The 17356-nt window shown below is 46.0% G+C and overlaps 1 protein-coding gene across 4 annotated transcripts in view; it reads left to right on the forward strand.

Annotated features, from left to right (window-relative positions):
* notch3 (notch receptor 3) overlaps positions 1-17356 on the forward strand; it is a 211736-nt gene that overhangs the window by 130249 nt on the left and 64131 nt on the right. For all 4 annotated transcript variants that reach the window (XM_059992029.1, XM_059992030.1, XM_059992031.1 and 1 more), the window contains exons 10-12: positions 10475-10588; positions 13741-13974; positions 15396-15506. In XM_059992029.1, coding sequence (XP_059848012.1) covers positions 10475-10588; positions 13741-13974; positions 15396-15506 — 459 coding nt within the window. The remainder of the gene's footprint in view (positions 1-10474; positions 10589-13740; positions 13975-15395; positions 15507-17356) is intronic.

Below are 17356 nucleotides of genomic sequence, written 5' to 3' on the forward strand. Positions count from 1 at the left end.
GAGGATCAGCAAGTTTGAATTCCTTGGTGTTACTATAATGGAGGACCTGTCCTGGGCCCAGCACGCAAGTGCAATTATGAAGGAAGCACGGCCCACTTCTACTTTCCTAGGGTTCGTGAAGATTCAGCATGACATCGAAAACTTTGACAAACTTCTGCTGACGTGCAGCGGAGAGTGTATTGACTGGCTGCATCACAGCCTGTTAGGGGAGCACGTATACTTTTGAAGAGAAAATCCTACAAAAAGTAGGGGATGCAGCTCAGTTCATCATAGGTAAAGCTTTCTCCACTATTGAACATTGTCGTAGGGACCCCCACCACCCAGGGCATGCAGGAAATGTTGGAGGAGTGGAATTGGATTTAGCTTTAATTAAATTCTTAGCTCATCAGATTTGGGATTCAGGAGGTACTTGGACCACCAGCACTCCATACCTTTCTGCTACACCTCTTTCTCCGATGACGGAATTCCCTTTGGTAAGTTCACACAAGATTCCCACTGCCCTTTTGGAGAGCACAGTACTGACCACAGACCTAGTGTGAAGAGCCTGGGGGCAGCTTCTGAAGGTCAGGCAGTCACCTTCAATATGTGTCTTCAAGTTTGCTACTCTTACACAGAAAATGAGTTGTACTTATCTGTCCAAATGCTTCTTGATTTTTGGCATCTTATTAATCTCTCAACCGCCCTGATCACAAAAGACTTACGTCTTCTCCAAATTTTCAATGCAGTTGAATCTCAATTGAGAATTCCCTCACTCCTCTCTCTCGCTCTCCATTTCTCTCTCTACCTTGATCTCTTTCAGAATCTTTGAGGAAACATAGAAAACCTACAGCACAGTACAGGCCCTTCGGCCCACAAAGCTGTGCCGAACTTACCTTTGTTCCCCCCTTCTCTCTTTCCCTCTTCCCACCTCCTTCTCTGCCTCTCTCCCTCCCTTTCTTTTTTTCCCACCCCCTTGCTTCTCTCTCACACTCCCTTCACCCTCTCTTGCTCTCTCTCAATCTCTCTCTGTCTTTCTGTGTGTGTGTGTCTCTCTCTGTCCTTCCTTTAAGACACAATGAACCTGCCCCTTTGGCCGAGCTTCCAGTGCTATGGGATCATTGCCTGTATGTAAAATTAGATTTGATACCACACTCAAGTAGGGCGTTTATTGGAAATGTTATATAAATGCAGGTTTCTATTTAGCATTGTCAGACTCATCCAGCTTTACGCAATGGTAGTGCAGAAATGAGGGGGGGGGAGAGAGATACAATGATAAGGAGACAGACACAGAGAGTGCTAAGGATTTGTGTTTTTCAAATCAGGGAGCACACCCATGAAATAAAGTTTAAAGGAATAATGAGGAAATATCCAGGTAAAAGGCTCTCAAATACTCTGCCAAGGGCTGTTTGGATTTTTATTTCACCACAAGGAAATGTCACAGTGACTCTATTGAGCAACAGTCACTGTGACTGACTTTGTCTTGAGTCCAAGATACACGGTTCCCATGGCAACAGTCCTGCCGGATCCATGGAAATATCATCTGAGGAATGCAATTGGATACGGTTGGATAACATTAGATTAAACGAAATGTTGGGATTTTTTTCAGAGGCCCAGAAATTGTACCAGCTGTCATTCATTTCGCCGAGGAGAGAGTGAGTCTAGGGCTGTGTGTTGGAACAATGGAGAAGACAGCATGGCAAGCAGTTCCATTTACTGTCCTACGTCACTGACTCTGACTCCTACAACATGAAAACAAACCATTCGTGCACCAAACCTGTCCAGCACTCATTTACTCAAATTCTCCCCTAATCCCAATTTATTCGCCACGTTATCCCAGCAAGAGTTTGCAGCAGTAAATTAACCTCAAGACCTGCATATCCTTGGGATTTTTATTTTATTTGGAGATACAGCACGGCCTGACAAGCCTACGCCACCCAATTGCAACTCTGTGCCCAATATCAGTTAATAATAAATAAACAGCTACTTTCCACAGACAGCTCCACTCACTCACCCATACACTACCACGACTTTATCATTTCCTGTCAGTCCCTTTATGTACAGACGCTCCTGTACCTTGCCTCTCTTTATGCACATACAAGCAAGCTGCGTATTTCAGCTATGTTATATTTACCGTGTTTCTTACTATGTGTTCTTTATCTTGGTGTGTTCTTTTTGTGCTGCATCAGATCTGGAGTAACAATTATTTTGTGTACAGGAAAAGGCATTAAACAATCTTGAACTTGGATACACCTATAACTAGTACATCCTTTGGAATGTGGCATAAACCAGAACACATGGTGGAAACCCACACGGCCACAGGGAAAACGGGAAAACTCCACACAGACAGTGTTGGGGATCAGGATTGAACCCAGATCGCTGGACTTGTGAGGTAGCACCTGAGATAGTGAGACCCCCCAGACAACACAGGAGGAAGACATTTGGCCTGTTAGGGCCTGTCTTGACTCTTTAAAAGAACAATATCCTTAACCCTGAAACCTTTTCTCTCTGAGTCCTTGCACTATGGGGACAACAATCAAGTCTGATTTCTGTTCCCGTTAAGAGATTGCACTCCAGGCCATTGGATGAGTAGTGACTCCCAGCCATCCCCCTCCTACAGAGATTAGCAGCCATTGTCATTGTAATTTTAATGATATCTAGAGAAATGGGCTTTTGACACTGATCCTTGTTGAGTACTTGTGCATAGTCTACCCAATAAAGCAGTGAGAAGTTCACATGTTACACACAATGATGGTTTCACCTTTCAGCATGCATAACGCTTCTCATTCATAACCCCCTCGCAGTTCCAGATCTGTTCTCATCAATAATTACTGACCAAGTTAGATGTTTCTTGATCCTGAATTTTATTCCATATGTCTGCTGCTAGAGCTTGTAATTTGTACAAGAAAACTTTGATTTGCACTGGTTTGGGGCACCTGCTCAATTCCTTGGAGGACATCACATTCGTGAAATACTTACAGATATTGGTACCGACAATGCAACGGGTTGATGAGGATTTTAAGAAGGCATGTGGTATGTTGACTTTCATTAGCTGGGGAGAGCGGGCTTGAGTTCAAGAGCCACAAGGTAATGTTGCGGCTCTAAAACTCTGATTAGTCCATGCTTGGAGTAGTGTGTTCTGTTCTGGTTGCCTCCTTGTCGGAAGGATTTGGAAACTTCAGATAGGGTGAAGAGAAGATTTACGCTGCTTGCATGTCATTGAGGAATGGTTGAGTGACCTAGGACTTTTTCCCTTGGGGCAAAGGACAATGAGAAACGACTTGATAGAGATGTATAAAATGATAAGAGGCATTAATCGAGTGGACAGATCACTGCCTTTCTCCCAGCTAATCGAGAGGGCATAATTTTAAGGTGATTGGAGGAAAGTACAGGGGGATGTCAGAGATATAGTCTTTATGTAGAAAGTGGTGGGTGTGTGGAGTATGCTGCCAGGTGGTAGAGGCAGATACACTGGGGACATTTAAGACAGTCTTAGATTGGCAAATGGATGAAAGACAAATGGAGGGCTATGTAAGAGGGAAGGGGTAGGTTGATCTTGGAGCAGGTTAAAAGGTCGGCACAGCATTGTGGGCTGAAGAGCCTGTATTGTTCTGTTCTATCACCAGTGTTTTTTTTAAAAGATTAGCTTCATTTGTCACATGTACATCGAAACATACTGTGAAATACATTGCCCGAGTCCGATCAAGTCAGCGAGGCCAGTGTCCTCCATGTATTGTCAGGCTCCCAGAGCGCAGCTCAGTGATGAGAGGGCCTAATTTTCAGGTGATTGGAGGGGAGCAAGGGGGAGATATCAGAGATAAGTTTTTTACGCAGAGAGTGGTGGGTGTTAGGGGTAGGGGTACACAGGGACATACACCTGCGGGCGGTGTTCAGTCTTGTCGCCTCTCTGCAACTTGCACGTTCTCAGGTGCCCTCTGGTTGCTCCGGTGTCCTCCCACGTTGCAGAGACATCCAAGTTGCTAAGTTAATTTGCCACTGTAATTGCCCCCAGTGTGTAGGTGAGGGGTAGAATCAGAGGGAGAAGTCATGAGGTGCGGGGAGAATTAAATACCATTAACGTAGGTTTCATGCACGTGGGTCGTTGGCCATCACCGTGAATTCAGAGGCCTGAAGGGACAGTTTCTATGACTAAGAGGAACCGCTCACTAACCTCGCCACTATGTGTGGGACCAAAATAATCAACTGTTACTCCAGAATACACACAGAACATTTCAGCACAGTACCGGTCCTTCGGCTCGCAATGTTGTGCCGGCCCTTTAACCTACTCCGAGATCCAACTAACCCTTCCCTCCCACGCAGCTGTCCATTTCACTTTCATCCATGCAGCCATCAAAGAGCTGCTTAAATGTCCCTAATGTATCTCCCGGCATTGTATTCCAGGCACGTACCATCCTTTGTGTAAAAAAAAATCCTACCTTTGACATCCTCCCTATACTTTCCTCCGGTTATCTTAAACACACGTCCTGTGGTGTTACCCTTTGATGCTCCAGGAAAGTGATGATGGCTGTCGAGTCTACCCAGCCTCTTATCATCTTATGCACTGCTATCGAGTCACTGCTACTTCTCCTTCACTCCAAAGAGAAAAGCTCTAGCTCACTCAACCTATCCTCATAAGACGTGCTCCCTCATCCAGGCAGCATCCTGGTGAATCTCTTCTGCAGCTTTGATGTTCAGCTAGGTTCGTGAACTGCTGTAATCCTTCTGGTAGAAATGTTCTCGCAGCACTGCTGGGAAAGAGTTCCCGTACATACACCTTCACTCAGGTGCTCCCGAAAGCCCACCTTTCCCACCAAACCACCTGGTCGCCTTGGCGATCACACTTCTGCCTTGATTGCATTACTCCGAAGTGTCATTGGGATCCTCAGTATAATATGACCGCACAAGTTGTTTGTGACAATGAGGAAAATCTCGATAGTGGGTGCCAAAGACTGGAATATATTTTATCTTTGATAATTGAGAAGTGTGTGGCTGTGTAGGCCTCAAAGAGTAAACCACATGAGATCGTTGAAAATGTATACTCTCCAAACTGATTGGCTGCTCTTCTGCCCAAAAAATTAGCTAATTGCATTGGTAATGAAATTCCAGATAGGAGAATAGATTGCACTGAGTACTGGAATCTTTTCTTTTGACCAATACAATCCCTGCCCTGTGTGCTGCTTGGTAGGTGCCTAGCTCGTGAGAGGCCTTCAGACCAGGCCTCACCAACTTGTCTTGTAACTGTGAGGTTATTCAGGGGTCAGGGTGCAGTGTACCTCAGCTAGTCCTTTGAAGAAGCTCTCTGTTGGTGGCTGATTGACAAGAGGGGGCCGTGTCTGTTATCTCCTTGAGGCAGACAATGTCCCAATTGTTCCGAGGGCCTCCGCTCCCCTTCGCTTGAGAAGGAGCTGCCCTTAATGAGAGGGAGGCTCAATTCTTTCAGGCACAATTTACATTTGGGGCAGACACAGGGCCCCTCATGCGCTCAGTGCGTCTCACACGCAGCCATTGACGGTCTGCCTGAAGGAGCAGCACCTCAGAATACAGCTGTCAGATTCAGTCAGTTCGCCCGATGCTCCCGCTCTCCTTTCTTATTCTGAATTGTCGCTCTGCCTTCCCTTTCTCAGTAAGCTGACACAGGAATATATTCACTGAGAACTCCCAAGTTTCTGAATACATTTTCTGTTGCAATTCTTAGCGAGCTGCAGAATACACTGTATGATTCAGATGTGAATTTAGACAGCTTCATTTTAACAAGACCCTTCAAAGCTATCCTCAGCTACATGGCATATGTAGCAGGGAGCATATTCATCCACAAAATGTTCTTGTTTGTTTCCCAGATATTTCACCTGCCCTGTTCTTGTATCCCAGCCATTGAGTTTGCATTGATTATGTACAGACCTCTGCTTACCTGAACAACTGAGAGGAGTTCCTCGCCAGTGGGAGGCAGTTGGCCCTAGTTACCCATTCAACCTTGGCCTTGAGAAGAATTTTTCCCATTGAACGGGAATTCATTATTAGCGAGGGTTTTAAAAAAAAATGGATTCCTGACCAAAGGCTGCCTGGTGGGTCAGCTGACACTATGAACCAGTCAAAAGGAATGAAATACCAACGTCCCTTTGGGTCATTTGCTGCAGAATCCCATGGTGTTTGAGGGAACCTTACCTGTGCGTTGGCTATCCAGATACTGTACCTTTCACTTTGTAAACCTTCTGCTTCACTGGGCAGCGTTGGAAGGTTCTTTAATTTTGACTAAATGTTCATTAAATGTTGACAGAAGTTAAATAGAACAGAGAACATTACAGCACAGTACAGGCCTTTTGGCCCACAATGTTGTGCCAACATTTTAACCTACTCTAAGAACAATCTAACCATTCCCTCCTATGTGGCCCTCCTTTTTTCTATCATCCATGTGCCTATTTACGAGTCTTTTAAATGCCCCGAATGTAACTGTCTCTACCATCTCCCCTGGTAGCACATTCCATGTTCCCGCCACTCTCTGCGTTTAAAAAAAAACAAACCTACCTTTGACATCTTCCCCCCCCCCCGATACTTTCCACCAATCACCTTAAAATTATGCTCCCTAGTATTAGCCATTTCTCATCTGCAAAAAAGTCTCTGGTTATCCACTTGATCTATGCCTCTTATCATCTTTTGCACATCTATAAATTCATCTCTCATCCTCCTTTGCTCCAAAAGCCCTAGCTTGCCCAGCCTATGTTCATATGATATGCTGTCTGTCCAGGCAGCAACTTGGTAAACCTCCTCTGCACCCTCTCGAAAGCTCCCACATCCTTCTCGTAGCAGACCTCAGGTCCGCGATGGGGAGTGCTGGTCGGCAGAGGCTTGCATGGGCTCCTCATCCTATCACTTGGGAGTGTCGTGGTTATTGGGTAGACCATCACAGGGACTGTTTAAACCGACCAAACATCTCACTAACAGGACACTGGATGACCAGTTATAACAAATATGACTCCGTCTTCCGGGTTGAGGGGTCATGGGGGTGTTTCGGACAGCAGAGAAGCCTGACTAGGAGAATCCACTAGATGGTGACATGGGATCTGCCAGCCCCAATAGTTTGAGGATTTACATATTCAGATTTAGATGTAGAGGTCCAGCGTGGTTACAGGCCCCTCCAGCCTAACGAGCCCGTGGCGCCCAACTACACCCATCGGTACGTCTAACCTACCTGTACATCTTTGGAAACAGGAGAAAACCCATGTGGTGGGGGGGGTGCGGGGGAGAGCATACATACTCCTTACTGACAGTGGCGGAGCTGTGTCCGGGTTGCTGATGCATTGCTAACGTTTATCTAACCGCAGCGCTACAAAGCCGCTCTTTTAACGTGCCTTCCAAGATGCCGTGCAGCGTTTAACTAAACGATAACTAGCGCAAAGGCTGATTTATACTTGTGCGTCGCATCGACGCTGTAGGTACCGCGTACCCTACGCCACAGGGTGACGCGCACCTCCCCAAAAAAGTAACTCGGGTGACGTCCGCTTGGTAGCATCGCATTTCCACCTATGCATTTCCAGTTGCTTCTTCTTCTCCGTGTCTGTACACCGATACAAAATAGATGAACCAAATAGTCAAATCTACCTGCCGACATGCGAAAATGTTTGAAATGCATTTCCTCGTCCATGTCTGTCATGAAGTAACTCAACACAGTGGCATAGAAACCCCACCACCAACTAGCATTTTGGCGCACACCAACGCATGCTCGCTACGGTGTAGCCTGTACGCACAAGTATAAATCGGCCTTTACACTAACCACAATGCTACGATGCCACCCTTTTTACGGGCCGTCCAAGATGCCATGCAGCACACCTGGATTTAACTAAAAGGATTTTATGAACGTACAATTTAACCGTGATTGTGTGCTAGTTCATTCACACCCTTATTTGGATGTATTGAGCATGGTATTTAGTTGAATTAGCTATTTACATTAGAATGTTAGCTGTTCTCTGGCATTGATCCGTGTTCTGCTGGTGACATTATCAAGTGTGAATCTAATGATGAAGTGGTTAATATTTTCATGTCTGGGCTATTGATTGGAACATCTCAGTTGAATCCTGCCATTCTAGCTAGGAAACGTAAGTTGAACTTATTGACTGAAATGTGGAATCAAAGGCTGATGTCAGTGACTATCCCCTGGGAAAGGTCAAGGTTCATTCCTGTTCTTGAAGGAAGGGAAGCAGGTCCACTCCGTACCTGGAGTAGTATGGCTGGCTCCGAACGGCCTTCTCTGATAGCTTGAACAAGCCCCCTGCTTCAAGGGCCAATTGAGGATAGTTAATAAGTGGTGGCAAAGCCCACAAGCTGTGGACTGTTCAGATTGTTAAAGCAAAAAGCACCGCACATTTTGAGGATCGAAGCTGACTCATTTTGCCTAGCTTTCTGTATCTGTGTCTTTCCTGATTTTAAGGTATCTCATTACGGAACTGGCTCTTTCACTCGGTAATGAAATAGAGAACATGCTTGCTTTTCTTTTGAGCTTTTCCACAACTTTGAAGTCTCAGCTTTATCTTTTTAACTTAGCGATACGGCACAGTCACAGGCCCTTCTGGCCCAGTGACAGCATTTAACCTGCTAATCCGTACCACTTTGGAACGTGGGAGCACCCAGAGGAAACCCATGGGGAAGAGATAAAAACTCCTGGCAGACTGCTGTGGGAATCGAACCTGCATCGCTGGGGCTGTGGTAGCGTTACACTAACATGCTGGCCCTGAACACCATACAACCAATGAAATACTTACTGAGGTGTGGTCACTGTTGTAAAGCCGGAAAGTAGGAACAAATTCAGGCCCCACAAGCAGGAAAATAATTTCCTTTATTAATGTTGTGTCAGCAATCCATACTTGGCAGGGCACTGGGGAGTGTGCCAGTGGATGTCCACAAAATAGCGCCACGGGAGTTTTCTCATCCAGAGGATGTGTCCACTCACTTAGCTGCAGTACCATAATCTTCTAAGTCCCAGGAATGAAGGGGTTAATGCATGAAGAATATTTGATGGCTCTGGTCCTGTGCTCACTGGAGTTTAGAAGAATGAGGGGGGATCTCATTGAAAACTATTGAATATTGAAAGGCTTAGACAGAGTGGGGACGTGGAGAGGGTGTTTTCTATCGTGGAGGAGTCTCGGATCAGAGGGCACAGCCTCGGAGTGTAAGGACATCTCTTTAGAACAGATGTTCTTCAGCCAGAGGTTGTGATATATTGCCACGGATGTCTCAGGACTCCCAAGCCTTTGGGTATATTTAAAGCAGAGGTTGATAGGTTCTTGATTGGTGAGGGCATAAAAGATTATGGGCAGGAGGATGGGGTTGAGAGGGATAATAAATCAGCCATGATGGAACGGAGGAGCAGACTCTGTGGGTTGAATGGCCTAATTCTGCTTCTACATTGTGTAACCTTACAAGAGTAGCATGTACATCAAAACATGCAATAGATTGAGTTGTTGAACGTCAAATCAAATCAGTGAGGATTGTGCTGGGCAGCCCACAAGTGTCGCTATTCTTCTGGCGCCAATGTAGCATGCCCACAGCTCACTAACTCCGACCTGAATGCAGGAGGAAACGCCCGGAGGAGACCCACACACTGACGCTGGGAGACGTGCAAACCCCCTGCAGGCTGTGGTGGGAGTAGAACTCCGATCAGTGCACTGACCGCTACACTACCATACTGCCCTGAACTAGATGGCGAAAGTACAAAGAGAAATGCCATTGAAAACTAAAAAAAAAATAAAGTCACAAGAAAGATTAAAAGCATTGAAAATAATCCATGAGGAGAGTGTATCTGCCCTGTAGCCATTTCACTGACCCCACATTACAATGTGATTACTCTCATTCACAGCAACTTGAATTATAGCATTCTTGAATTCCGTCCGTTTTACAGAACACGCTGACTACCTGAAGTTTCGTTCCTGCTCTCCCCTTCTGGGGGGAAGCCAGGAAGATGGAACCACGGGAGCACTTTTGTACTCCAGGGGAGTTTAAGTTGACACTGAGAAGATGTTGCCCTTAGTGGCAAATCCAGAGGCAGGGGACATAGTTTTAGTAGAAAGGGATTGTCCATTTAAAATGGAGATGAGGAGCAATTTCTTCTGTAAAGGCCATAAATATTTCAAGTTCAATGCCAGAGACCTGCGAATGTTGAGTCTTTCAGGGCTGGGATGGGTTGTAGAGATTAATAGAGAAGTGGGCATTGGCTGGAAAATGAGCTGACCAAAGATTTTACTGAATGGTGCAGCAGATTTGAGGGGTTTTACAAGCAGCTCTGTGTGTTTACCAGAAGCCAATATTGGGCATGTATCAATCTGCCAGTAAGTGTGGTTGGAGTCAGTAACTGGTTTAGAGTGAACGGAGGAACGACCGATTTAACACCTCTGGGCTGGTCAAGTGCATAGGAACAATAGGCCATTCAGCCCCTTGAGCCTGTCTGGCCACTCACTGCGGAGATTGACAGCAGCGAACACTGACCTCTTTTCCTCCTTTCACTTGGCAGGCTTCACCGGAGCGATGTGCCACATTGACATTGACGAATGTGCGAGCACCCCCTGCCAGAACGGAGCCAAGTGCATCGACAGGCCGAACGGATACGAATGCAAATGTGCAGAGGGTGAGCCTCTGACCTCACAGTCAAAGCCTTGGACCGCATACAGCCAGTTACCACAGACACAAGGCACTCCGCTGCTCTGCCGTCTCTTCAGCAGATCCCAGCACTGTTCTGCTTGCAATGCCCCCTTGGTCAACGGGTCCAGCTTTGTTCTTTGAAGAACCGGGCCCTTGGAAATAGAAACTGGCATCTTTGGGGCTGTAAATATCATGAGTCACGGGGATGGGAAATTATTTTACCACACAATCTTGCTAATAAGCCCTTATTTGCCAAGAAAGGATTGAACGTAAAGTTAGATCATAAACACAATAGATTCTGCAGGAAATCCAGAGTAGCACACATGTACAGGAATGCTGAAGGAACTCAGCAGGTCAGGCAGCATCTAAGGAGACCCTTCATTAGGGGTCTCGGCCCAAAACGTTGACTGTTAATTCCTCTCCATAGATGCTGCCTGACCTGCTGAGTTCCTTGGTATTTTGTGTGTGTGTAACTCTTAAGATGGGAGAAAAATGGGCAAAGGTAACCCAGTTTGTGTTTTTTGCATTATATTCTCCCTCTCTACCCTGGTAAGTGGCAGAAGGCTGTTCAAATCCCAATCCGGCCGCTGCCCCGGCCCAATCCTGTCTGTGCACCTTTAGAAGCAGACACAGTCCTCTCATGAGCTGTATGTTCTATTGCCCTCATTCGCAGCTCAGCATTACACTTGATAGGTCAAAATACAAACAGCGCCAAAAAATAAAATCTGAACTGTTTATACCTGTTTGTAGTTGAGTTTCAACAGCTAATAGTTACCCTCCCACAGTTATTTTAATGACAAAATCATAGCCTCTCATCATAAGCATCTGCCTTTACTCAAATGTCAAAGTGGAGAAAACAGGAAGAGAAATTATCGAGGCCAACAATGATCTTTGGGCCAGATATTAAAGACCCTTGAATTATTTGAAATGTAGGATTAATACATTTGTCAGCCCAGTCAAGGGGTGAGAGGGAGGCTTCTTGTGTCATTTTTCAGAAGATGTTACATTTATATACAGACGAACGGTGGAGAAATCAACCCCGAAGTGCGGACTGACACTAACAAGGCCTCTGAATAGATAAAGCTGCATTGTTCATGTGAGCCTGATTAGTATTCACAGGATCTAAACGCAGGCACCAGGGATGCCTGTTGGATATGATGTCTATTGTGCAGAGAGCTCATAGAATATTCTGCTGAACAATAGCAGGTTTGTGCGATCTTTCCACACCACCCCCCCCACCTATTTTTTTCCCTTGCTGCGCGAACGGCTCAGATCAGCGCAGAGGTGTTGCACGGAGTGAATGTGAGAACCAGTTTTGCTTTGCGTCTGTGTCAGACAGCGGCGGACGGGGAAGAAACAAAAATAAGACCCAGATCTTGGAAGTTATTTGAGATTTCTGAAGTTTTTGAATCCACGGAGGCTAAATGACCATGGGGGCAATCAGAACCATATGATCATATACAAAACGGTGGGCACGTCTCCGGTCTCAGTGTTGGACACCAGAAGACACAAGTTCAAGTCCTGGCCTTGGCAGGGCAGCAGATGTGTTGGATCAGGAGAAGGAGGAGGGATGAGGCTTCCTTCTTGTTCCAGCGTAAAAATACCGTCCCTCCTGCACCCCCCCCCGCCCTCCAGGTTTATTCATTTTTGTTTTATTTAGAGATACTGCACGGTTACAGCCCCTACTAGTCCAACGAGCCCACACCACTCAATTACACCCGGGCCACCAATTAACCTACAAAGCTGAATATGCTTTTGGAATCTGGGGGCAAACCGTGGGGGAACGTACGAACTCCCTACGGACAGCGGCAAGAATTGCCTGGTCACTGGTGTAACGCTAACCGTTACACTACCATGCCTATCCTGACGGACTCCTGACTTCAGTGACAGTGTTGACTGGCTGCTGCAGGGCTGTAGGCTTCCTCTGGGAACAGGGAAATTTCCACGTGCCTTCTCCTTCCTTCCCACCCCTTACAAGTAGTAATAATCTGGGACTAGGTGGAGCCAAGCAGAAGAGGGCATGAGCGACGGGTGATGCGTGTCCTTAACGATAAGGCGCCCTTTTTTGTCTTCGATGCCGGCGAGGCTGGTGTCCATGACGGAGCTGGCTTACGTTGCAACTTTCTGCAGCTTTTTCCGATCCTGTGCGGGGACCGGAAGCAGGAGCAGTTGTTAGTCATGTAACCCTGCAAGTCTGTCGTAGTCGATCCCTATTTGCGTTCCTTCCTGGTCCCTGCTGGGGTTTATTTCCACATCCAAGAATCTGTTTCATTCATAGAGCCTCCAGAGCCCTCCATGGTGAATAATTCTAGAAGCTTGTGGTCCTCCCAGCAAGGAGATGTTATTGTAGCTCCCCTAGACCGCCCATCTGGAGATTATCCTTATTTACCCAACGTACATTGAAACACAGTGAAATCTGTCATTTGTGCCAACAGCGTGCACAGTCCGAGGATGTGCTGGCTCGTCACACTTCTGGCACTAACATGGCGTCCAGCAACTCTCTAACCCTCACCCTTTGGGATGTGGGAGGAAACCGGAGGGTCCGGAGAAAGCCTCCATGGCCACGGGCAGAATGTTCAAACACTTTGCAGAGAGCGTGGGGGGTGGGGGGGGGGTTGAAGCTCAGCCTCTGGCCCGGGGAAGCGTTACGCTGGCCACCCGAGAGGGGTAAGAGGAGCCGATGTGGAGAGGAGCACTCTCTCAGAGTCAGTTCCAGGGGATGAGGTTGAGGCCGCGACCAGATCTCGGGATTACCACAAGATGTGCCGAGCATTCACTTTGTAGCGTTGTCCGCACTTCTCATAGCAGTTACTGACAGCTGGGGGAGGCCATTTCATGCCTTACACTAATCCCAAGCTTTGTTTGGAAGGCCCAGTAAGCCCCAAACTGTGCTCGGTAATCTAACGTCAACAGGATAATGCTGGCTTCCTGAAGAACTTAAGAAAAGAAACAACTTACAAGCACCACACAGCATCAGACAGGGTCCCTGGGAGAGCTTACCAGACCTGCTACTCCCCAAGTAACAGGATGTGGGCAACTTCCGATGCGCTCTATCCTGTAGCGTGAATCAAATCTTCCACAGACGCTTTCTGCCCCATTCTTCTGAACTTAACTTGTGTTCTACTGCCCCCACTGCAGGATTTGAGGGGAAGGTGTGCGAGAGGAACACGGACGACTGCAATCCAGACCCGTGCCACCACGGCACCTGCAGCGACGGCATCGCCAGCTTCACGTGCCAGTGTGAGCCAGGCTACACGGGCTACCGCTGTGAGAACCAGATCAACGAGTGCCACAGCAACCCGTGCCAGAACTCGGGGAAGTGCATGGACCTGGTGAACAAGTACACTTGTCACTGCCTGCCGGGAACGTCAGGTAAAGTTAGCTGACTGCTGTCTTTGTCACTGCCCTTAAACAGAGATGTGCCCAGCTTGTAAAGGTTTCAGATCACCTCCGGATAAACCATAACGAATATCCAGGGAGGTAGAGTTTCAAAGTTTAAAGTAAATCTATCATCAAAGTACATGCACTCAGTGGCCATATTATCAGGGACAAGTGCACACCTGCTTATTATTGCAAGTATCTAATCAGCCAATCGTGTTGCAGCAACTCAATGCATAAAAGCATGCAGACATGGTCAAGAGGTTCAATTGTTGTTCAGACCAAACATCAGAATGGGGAAGAAATGTGATCTAAGCGACTGACTGTGGAATGATTGTTGGTGCCAGATGGGGTGGTTTGAGTATCTCAGAAACTGCTGATCCCCTGGGACTTTCATGCCAGAGTTTACAGAGAATGGTACGAAAAGCAAAAATGACATCCAGTGAGCGGTGGTTCTGTGGGTGAAAACACTTGCTTAATGGGAGAGATCAGAGAAGAATAGCCAGACTGGTTCAAGCTGACGGGAAGGCAAAAGTAATTTAAATAATCCCACCTTAACAGTAGTGTGCGGAAGAGCATCTCTGAACACACAACACATTGGACCTTGAAGTGGATGGGCTACGGGAAGTACCTATAAAGTGGCCACTGCATGTATATGACACCCTATACTGCTTTGAAATTCTTTTTCTTACAGACATTTACAGAAAATAAATACAGTAGAATTTATGAAAGCTATGCATACAGACTGACAAGCAACCAGAATGCAAAAGAAGACAAATTGTTCAAAAATAAAAATATATAAACAGTAAATAAATAATACTGAGAACATGAGTTGTAAAGACCTCAAAAGTCGGTCTATGGGTTGTGGAGTCAGTTCCTAGTTGTGGTGAATGAAGTTATCCTTGCTGATTCAAGGGCCTGATCGTTGTTGGGTGATAACTGTTCCTGACATGGTGGTGTGGGACCTGAGGCTCCTGTACCTGATGGTGGTTGGGTAGTAACTGTTCCTGAACCTGGTGGTTAGGGACCAAAGGCTCCAGTACCTCCTGATCGTTATTGTTAATAACTGTTCCTGAACCTGGTGGTTAGGGACCAAAGGCTCCAGTACCTCCTGACTCTTCAGATGCTAGAAATATTGAGCAAAATGCTGGAGGAACATAACAGGTCAGACAGCATAAACATCCTTTGTACAAATGTGTCCTGATGAAGGGTTTTGGGCCAAAACATAGATATGCCTGACATACTGTGCTCCTCCAGCATTTTGTGTGTGTGTTGCAGAGGATAGTTACAACTTCCTCCCCTTTAGAAATTTTGGTTTTACCTGGGGAACCAGCACAGAGCATCAGTGACTAAGTGGCTCCCCCAGTGCATGTTGGGATTGGTTTCGCTTGACTAATTTGTACTGTTACCTGCAGGTGTCAACTGTGAGATCAACCAGGATGACTGCGCCAGCCAACCCTGTGATTACGGGATCTGCCACGATGGGATTAACCGCTATGACTGCGTTTGCAAGCCAGGCTTTACGGGTGTGTACCTCAGGCTCACCAGCTCGTTTGCTCTCTAGTCTGTACAGTGAATGTAAAACCATGAGATTGGACATAGGCAGCCTGTGCAGTGATTCCTACAGTGCTGATGGATGGGCGAATTTAAGGTCAGGGAGGTTGTGCTGCAACTACGGAGGGTCCTAGAGAGGTCACACCTGGAGGACTGGGTATCCTTATTTTTAGAAAGACCTATTGGCTTTAGAAGATGGTGCAGAGGAGGTTCAGCGGGTTGATTCCAGAGATTATGATACTACTAATAATAATATTTATTGGGTTTTATCAGCCTGAACTGAGAAAAAAATAAGAATACATTAATAATCCGTGGGGGGGGAGGGGTCTTCTGCCCCCCATCAGGTGTGTCCACCGGTGGCGGATTGGGAAATACTCTGCAGGTATGCAGGGCAGGTGGGAAATAAAATATCACCTGCAGAACAAAACAGAAACAACTTCAGGCACAGCTGTATCCAGATTGCGCTGGGCTCTGGTCAGCGTCTGCTCTCCGTGCCCGTACTTTCCCAAGGAAACGCTGAACATCTGGCTCAGAGTTGGAGACTCCACCCAGAAACAAGGGGGTTCCTAGCGGCAATACAGGACCAGGCGGTTTATACACAAAAAATCCGTGATGAAAGACCATCTATTTCAAAACGATAAACGCAGAAAATGTCAAGAGAAACCACAAAAAATCCAACACAATACAGAATCCTGCAGCAATCTGATTACACACACAAGCACAATCAAGTGGCAAATACCACTCACCAAAATCATGCTTTAATATATAAACTCATAAAAGACACCGTACCTCACTGTAAATACAAGCCTGACCCAGTTTTAGAATCAGAGTCCAACTATCTATATTGTCCAATCCATTATTACAGATAGGACTATCCATGATAACCACCTGGAATTAATATTACAGGATTAGCCAGTAAGAACACTTTACTTCATAGATATGGCCATTCCAAACACATTAACATACAGAAATCAATAAGTGAAAAACATCAGAAAAGAGGAAATTGACAGACTATGGAAGATGAACAGGGTTTACATTGTCCCAATAGTAATATCTATAGCTACTATCACCCAAAGTCACTACACAATAGCATTAAACAATTAGGCCAACACAGCAATTTTATGTAAATCTCTCAAAGAGCGTGATACTAAACGCCACTAAAATAGTCCGAAAGTTCCTCGTAATTGAGAAATGAGTGTGCTTGTACCTCAAGTTTCACCAGCTTGAGCTGAGAAAAAAAAAATTATAATAATAATAACTTATTTATAGAGCACTTCTCATACAAACGATGCTTTACAATGGGACAAAGTTTAAACATAAAAATAAAAGACAAAATGATGTTAGTTAAAAGCAAGGTTAAATAAGTAGGTTTTGAGATGAGGTTTGATCAGTAATGAGGGGTTTAGCTGAAGAAGGGGGAATTGAGTTGCCTGGGCCTATACTCACTGGAATTCAGAAGAATGAGAAGAAACATTATAGAAACATATAAAATTATGAAAGAGATAAATAAGAAAGAGGCAGGAGAGTTGTTTCCACTGCCAAATGAGACAAGAGTGAGGGGGCATAGCTCCAAGATTCGGGGAATAGATTTAGGACGGAGATGAAGAATTGTGTGCAGTTTTGGTCTCCCAGTTTGAGAAAGTATATTCTTGCTATTGAGGGAGTGCAGCGTAGGTTCACGAGGTTAATTCCCGGGATGGCGGGACTGTCATATGTTGAAAGATTGGAGCGACTTGGCTTGTATACACTGGAATTTAGAAGGATGAGAGAGGATCTGATTGAAACATGTAAGATTATTAAGGGATTGGACACACTGGAGGCG

Source organism: Hypanus sabinus, chromosome 16 (genome assembly GCF_030144855.1).
Source record: "Hypanus sabinus isolate sHypSab1 chromosome 16, sHypSab1.hap1, whole genome shotgun sequence".
Lineage (NCBI taxonomy): Eukaryota > Metazoa > Chordata > Chondrichthyes > Myliobatiformes > Dasyatidae > Hypanus > Hypanus sabinus.